General features: G+C 42.1%; 1 protein-coding gene across 3 annotated transcripts in view; it reads right to left on the reverse strand.

The window, feature by feature from the left end:
- Positions 1–1,342: 1,342 nt before the first annotated feature.
- LOC122542168 (ferritin heavy chain A-like) overlaps positions 1,343–5,426 on the reverse strand; it is a 10,842-nt gene continuing 6,758 nt past the window's right edge. Inside the window, exons 2-5 of one of the 3 annotated variants that reach the window (XM_043679590.1) lie at positions 3,385–3,511; positions 2,599–2,745; positions 2,313–2,438; positions 1,343–1,944 (exon numbers count right to left, since the gene is read on the reverse strand). In XM_043679590.1, coding sequence (XP_043535525.1) covers positions 1,789–1,944; positions 2,313–2,438; positions 2,599–2,745; positions 3,385–3,486 — 531 coding nt within the window. In that variant the 5' untranslated portion in view covers positions 3,487–3,511 and the 3' untranslated portion in view covers positions 1,343–1,788. The remainder of the gene's footprint in view (positions 1,945–2,312; positions 2,439–2,598; positions 2,746–3,384; positions 3,512–5,426) is intronic. The other 2 variants (XM_043679591.1, XM_043679589.1) reach the window with 2 other exon arrangements.

Below are 5,426 nucleotides of genomic sequence, written 5' to 3' on the forward strand. Positions count from 1 at the left end.
GTACTGAGTTAGGAAACCCTCCTGAACACCCCTCACAAAAACAGCTCCTTTCAAATCTTCTGTGACAGTTTTGTGTGATAGTTGCCTGTTAAGATATCCAGATTGTGAATTTTAAAGTTTACTTCTCCATTGAGTTATTTTGTTTCACATGTCCCACAGTTTAGTGGTATCACACTGATCTTCTAAAGACTATTGAGATGTTGAATCTGTGCAACCCCTTGTCCCCAGTTGTCTTAATTTTCACTGCTTGGTGATCTGGCTCTATGACAGCCAGCTGTAAAAGGTGGAGCTCCATTTTATTTAGAATATATAAATTCAGATAGTGTGAATTGAAGGGTCACAGACATCCTAAGTAGTTTAGGATAACATTTTTGATGCTATCACTTTAAAATGCTACTTATAGCCTGTTAGCTGTGTTGGGGGAAAGCAATCCCTACTCAAAGGTTTTGGTAAAAACCAAGATATTGCTATTTGTGCAGTTTGATGTAAACGTAACATTTGAAATATTTAAAGTCTTGTGGAAACTTTCTCCCATGATATTCAAGCTTGAATGCTGCTTTTCTTTCCTCTAAAAATAAAGCACGTGGCTTTTGCTTTACCAGTAAATACTGAATGGTTTACTTAAAGCTTAACATTTGTTGTTGGTAACTGAAAATTTCAACTTTTAAACCTTTGAGAGCATGGCCCCTTGGGTGGGGGCACATCATGGTTGTGTATGTGTGAATACACCAATGATGCAGGTAAACCTGATCAAGCACTTAAACCAAAAGGCAGCAACAATTTGGGTGCTATCCTGATCACTAATCATCATTACAGCAGCTAATAAGCACATGATCTGGAAACTGCGGCTCTTCACTGCTTTCCTCATGGTTGGGGAAAAAAAAGGGGAGAAAAGTAAGTAATTCAGGAGGAGAATTTATTGGCTCTAGGAGTATCTGTGGGGGGAAAGTTAGCGTATGTTCTGTCCAAAATGCTGCAGATCTTTAGAGCTCCTCCCCCAAGGTGCTACAAACCTGTTGCATTTCATTTGCATCAAGATCAGATTTCCAGAATTTCACTTGCCCAGAAAGCAGTAGAATATTTGGATTAATGACCTGTCTACAGGCATTCCACTCCTAATTCCATGTGCAACAATTTTAGATGTCGTACCCAAAAAACAGAATTATTGTATCTGTGGGCAGGAGATGCTGAAAGATTCGAGGCACTGTTCCTTGAACAATTCTTAACCATGAATATTTGGGGAATTGATATTGATGCAAGAAAAATATCCAGGGTCAAGGGCAACAGTCCAGGTTTTGATCTCAGATCCAATCCAGTCAGCATTAGCCCAAATGTTTAGGGATTTAAAAAAAAAAATCACAATACTAGTTAACAGCCCAATAGGTTGATTTGAAAGCACTAGCTTTCTGAGTGCTGCTCCTTCAGCAGGTGGTTGTGGAGATTTGAGGGTTGGAGCAGGGAGTGATCTGGCTGCCCACCATTTAGGTGGAAATTTTAGTCCAAAGAAAAAAAATGCACTGAACAATTTACATGAGTGACATAACATTCTATGATTGCAACATAGAAAAATGCCAAAGAGGGAGTTGGGTATTTTTTAAAAAAATTTTGCAGCAAGCTCATGATAAAACTGAAGTAGCCCAGTGTACTGGTCTTGTGTTTAAGAACAGGCACCCATTTAACACCATCTTGTCTATTGAGCAGTTTATTTACTGTTGAGCTGTCATTAACATCAAGACAAATCTGTCATTACAGGACAATTTCAACTACACAAGCCAAATACTAAACAGTTCAGTCACTCTCCCCCAGGGTGAGCCTGTCAAACAGGTACTCTCCCAGGCCATTCTCAGGGGCTCCCAGTCTCTTCAGGTTGGTGATGTGATCTCCCAGCTTCTTGATCATCTTCACTTGCTCATCCAAGTAGTGCCTCTCCAGGAAGTCACACAGCTGGAGGAAGAGAGATAGTATTTGGATCAGACAGACATGATTAAATTAATTTGTTATTGATTGGTGGAACAGCTAGCTATTTACAAGAACAGGTTAAAAACTGCCTTCTCAGCTACAACTACTCTAGAAGGCAGCACCAACTGGACTTGCATGCAATTGCTAAGCTCATTCCATTTAACGGAGAACCATTCCCATAATTGTTTATACCCCAGACACCAAACAAACCAAAAACCCACCAGGATCAGATTGATAATGGAGGCAACAACATTTGCTGTAAAACAAGCCTACACAGCCCTAGACCAACATGGAGTGCAGGGCAGATTCCAATATCACCTTCAACACCACTGAAAAGTCAGCCAAAAACTCACATGAGGGTCCGTGTGGCCAGAGGAGAGTTTGTGCAGATCCAGCAGACTCTGGTTCACATCCTTCTCCATCTGCAGAGCTCTCTGCATTGCCTCCAGACCATTGCCCCACTCATCCTGCTCTGGCTTCTGGAGGGGAAAGGAAGAGGCAGGTATTTCACTCAGTGCAAAACATGAGCCAAAACACAATGGAATAACATGAAAAAGTTAACCATATAGCATTACGCCATGGGAATGAATGCTTCAAATGTCTTGTACTATTAGTTGTAATGTAGGATGATAGACCAACCTTGACATCCTGCAGGAGGACTCTGCCTCCACGTTTATTCTGGAATTCCATCAGTTTCTCAGCGTGTTCCCGTTCCTCATGGGACTGCTCCTTGAAGAACTCAGCAAAGTGACGCAGGGCAACATCATCCCGGTCAAAGTAAGAGGACTGCAAGTAGAAGAGACAAGGAGAGAGTCAGAACAGAAATTTCCATGATCCATTCTTTTCCCAAGCCTGCTCAAATGCTGGTCCGTTGAAAGCATAAGGAGAAAGAAAAAGAGAAAAAAGCCACTTAACATTTGAAAACAAAAATCAGCATTATTGGTAGACTTCAGGGTAACAATTCTGTTTAAGATTAAGACAGTGAAAGGCTTTCCACTAGCTGTTCGAGTTTAACAAGTCACCCAGTTAAATTAAGAACTAGGGATACTAGAAACCAATATTAAAATTAGTATGTCTAGCAGCATTTCAGATAAAAGTTATATTCATTTGAAAGATATTTGATTTTCCAATCCAAAGGATTTGATTGGATAGAGCTAAGTGTTAACAACACTCATGACTATTTACAACATCACATTTGCCTTAATTAGAAAGCTCCATAGGAGGAGTATTATTTTTAAATTTGAAAAAGTCAGGAAAGGGGGCAGCTATTTTCAAGTAACAATAAGCTTATTTTTATAAATATTCACCATACCACATTTAGGGAAAGCTACTGAAATGCATTTAATGAGCTGACTCATATTGAGGTGTTCTAACTACTCAATTGAATTTAAGGCTGACTTCATTCTATCAGTAGCCAAGCCTCACCATGGAGAGGTAAACATAGGAGGAATAGAGCTCCAGGTGGATCTGCTTGTTAACAGCATCCTCACAGTCCTTGTGGTAGTTCTGACACACTTGGGAGGCCATCTTCACTACTCCTGCTCACTATCACCTAGATAACTCTAGAACTAAGCTTCTCTTCCACAAGCCCTTGTATTTATCCTCCTGGGACATCTTGCACTCAACCAGAGAGATGTATCATCAACATTGATTGGCTATCAGGGATCATCACTGGGAATTGCTCATCAATCCATGCACGAATGAACAAAGGAGAGGGGATTGTGTGGTTGGGTCTGAAACCCAGATCCAATCAAAGATTTGGATTGCAGAGAAGTTTGGGAAATTAGGCCTGATGATGTCATTGAGGTTTTCATAATCTGTAAAGATCTCTCTGTTTAATACTGTGGAACTTACATTAGAGCCCGGGTGTCCTTGGAGAAGGAGCACGCGGTGTCGACCAACACCCTGGAGTTGTTCAGGGAGAGGTGGGCGCCGCAGGGAGTGGAGTGCATCATTTCTCCCTCCAACTCTATTTTGATTTAGTCCGTACCCTCCCCTTCACTGTTTTGATCACACAGCACTGCCCTTTGATGTGAAGGGCAGTGTTTGTCACTGGCCACCTGGGTGTTTTCCTATCTTCCTGGTGGTGGAAATTGAATAAAGATTGGTGCACTTTGTGTCTTCCACTGTGTCTCACACCTGCACACACACACACACACACACACCATGGGTGCTGGGGATAAAATAAGCACTACCGCAAAAAAAAGGAAAAAAAAAGAAAAAAAAAATTAACTTGGAGATTGTCAAAAAAAGAAAATGAACAAAGGAGAGGGGATTGTGTGGTTGGGTCTGAAACCCAGATCCAATCAAAGATTTGGATTGCAGAGAAGTTTGGGAAATTAGGCCTGATGATGTCATTGAGGTTTTCATAATCTGTAAAGATCTCTCTGTTTAATACTGTGGAACTTACGTTAGAGCCCGGGTGTCCTTGGAGAAGGAGCACGCGGTGTCGACCAACACCCTGGAGTTGTTCAGGGAGAGGTGGGCGCCGCAGGGAGTGGAGTGCATCATTTCTCCCTCCAATTCTATTTTGATTTAGTCCCTACCCTCCCCTTCACTGTTTTGATCACACAGCACTGCCCTTTGATGTGAAGGGCAGTGTTTGTCACTGGCCACCCGGGTGTTTTCCTATCTTCCTGGTGGTGGAAATTGAATAAAGATTTGTGCACTTTCACTGTGTCTCACACCTGCGCACACACACCATGGGTGCTGGGGATAAAATAAGCACTACCGTGGTTAGGTGGTAATGTGGGGGTAAAAAAAGAAGAAAAAAAAAGAAAAAAATAAAAAGAAAACAAAAAAAGAAAGAAAAAAAGGGGAAAAAAAATTACAGTGTCCTTTGAGCAACAGACCACTCTGACTCTACTTCACACAATAGCATGTAGAATGATGCAAATAAAACAATTTGGAGAGAAGCCTTTCTGAGTCAGACTGCAGTCACTCTTAGTTAAAGGCAAACTATGGTTACCAAAAGAGAAATCCATAAAGTGGAATCAAACCACAAACTAAATATGTCTTGGACCACTGTAGCTATCTCACTATGACCTGAGTGTTGTACATTCCAAGGTCTAGGACGATGTGCTGAAGAACACACTAAAGCTTAGATACACCTGGTCACGGGCAGACAGGATAGCTTACCTGTTTGTGTCCCGAACGCTCTTGGTAACAGATCCACCGACGTCAAGCTGGTGTTCTTCTCTGACCACTGCCTCCTGCTGGCCGACTGTCACCTACAGGACGAGCAGTGGGCTGGTAAGGGAACGTCGAAGCTGAACACAAAGCTGTTGACCCCGGGAAACATTGAGGAGCTCAAGAGGGACTACGCAGGTTGGAGAACCGTAAAGCCCCTCTTTAGTCCCCAGCGGACTGGTGGGAAACAGTAAAAGGGAACATCAAGAGGTTCTTCATCCTCAAAGGTGTTCAGGAGGTGAGAAAGAGGCGGGGAAAACTGTCCCAGCTCCAGGAAA

Source organism: Chiloscyllium plagiosum, chromosome 39, assembly GCF_004010195.1.
Source record: "Chiloscyllium plagiosum isolate BGI_BamShark_2017 chromosome 39, ASM401019v2, whole genome shotgun sequence".
Taxonomy (NCBI): Eukaryota; Metazoa; Chordata; class Chondrichthyes; order Orectolobiformes; family Hemiscylliidae; genus Chiloscyllium; species Chiloscyllium plagiosum.